The sequence below is a fragment of the Pteropus vampyrus genome, unplaced genomic scaffold, assembly GCF_000151845.1.
Source record: "Pteropus vampyrus isolate Shadow unplaced genomic scaffold, Pvam_2.0 Scaffold664, whole genome shotgun sequence".
NCBI classification, from domain to species: Eukaryota; Metazoa; Chordata; class Mammalia; order Chiroptera; family Pteropodidae; genus Pteropus; species Pteropus vampyrus.
In genome coordinates, this window is record NW_011889445.1 from 100,648 (window position 1) to 102,190 (window position 1,543).

Genomic DNA, 1,543 nt, shown 5'->3' on the forward strand with positions numbered 1-1,543 from the left:
AAATTTATTTACTATAAAGGCACAGTCATTCAGAAACAATAATCAGGAATCATTTTGTTCATTTTACACCGAAAGAAAGCACATGATTGATGGACTCACAGGAACACAAACACTCATTGGGGGAACTTGCATTAGGACCCTGGTTTCTCCCTCTCAAATGCCTAGATAACATGAGAAACAGAGTATCTGAGTTCCAAGTGCTGGTGGGAAAAAAGCATCACAGGGGATTGGTGCCTTTGCTAGAGCAGGAACCTCATTCTGGAAATAAAACAGAGACTGTTTAGACTCTTGGACACCCTATGGCATGGGGAAAATTCCTAACTCATTTGTAGGACTTGGTCATGTACCAGTCTTCCTTAAAGCTCAGATTGCTCACGTCCTGTAAAGGACATTTTCTCTACCTGCCATTGGTAAATGGAAGCAAGTCTATGTGCCTCTTAGTCTGAGACCCAGAGTAGGGGTTGGCTTGGCCCCAGCTGCAGGTTTGAGTACAGGCTGCAGGTGCCTGGAGAGCACTGTGCTCTCGCTGCACAGAGGTACAAGGCCGAGTCTCCAGGCTGAGAGTTCGCAATGTGCAGAGACAGGTGTTTGGCACTTACGTTGAGGTAGACTGTGACTCTTTCATCTTTATTTTTCTTATCCACACCTGAACTTATGGATATCAGGAGTGCAGGAGCTTTAGCAGGATATTTTTTGTACCATGAGAAGTAATCAAACATATTGTTATTGTAGTCACAGTTCAGAATAGAAATTCCTCCTTCTTGCACACTCAGGGTTGGAGAATGTTGCTTAACCTGCTGCTGGTCACCATTCTTCTGTTGACTATTTACCCCTGTTTGGAAAGACAGTGACAGATTTTTAATTTTATTCTTAAAGTTTCCACGGAAAACCGGTATGAGCCAGAGAGCAAAACAACACAGAATTCCCCAACCATCTCATCTCCCAGGCTTGTAGCATTCCTTGGAGTTTTCCTACTACGTTCCAACCTCCCACCCCAAACTCACAGTCAGTCTGAAGCCACAGAATCAACAGTGATGCTCCAAAGAGTTTGCCCATTTCTCCTGTGAAGACTCTGGTTGTCTCCTCTCCTGCCCAGGGAACGGTGAATCTGACCTCAGCTTTCTGCACTTCATTCATTTCCTTCCACAGAGTCTTCTACTTCACATATGAATGAACAGCTGTGCTTTTAGCTGAATTTGTCTATGAAAGGAGGCACTGCCCCCTTCAGACACCATGGAGAAAACTTCTGAACATGCATTTCTGTATTTCCTAACAACGAATTTGTAATACCCTTTCCGTAAAAAAATTGACATAAGAGATTTTAAGAGAAGGAAAGTTTATCAGGGCTCACATAATTCAAATGTATATCTATGTATATATTTCTTTATTGCAAGTAGAAAATGATAACTGAGAATGGGTGTTTTGTGGGGACACATAATGTCATGATAGCACATTTGATTTAGTGGTCACTAATTTAGAACACAGGGAGTTTGGTAACTTTGCCTTAAATGTAATTGCATTCTAACATGGTCTTCAGAGGTGT

The 1,543-nt window shown here is 42.1% G+C and overlaps 1 gene segment (V, D, J or C); it reads right to left on the bottom strand.

The window, feature by feature from the left end:
- Positions 1-437: 437 nt before the first annotated feature.
- Positions 438-1,082, bottom strand: LOC105309067. The segment is given in 2 exon segments: positions 438-832; positions 1,005-1,082. Coding segments are annotated over 2 exon segments (447 nt in total).
- Between the last annotated feature and the right edge of the window lie 461 nt (positions 1,083-1,543).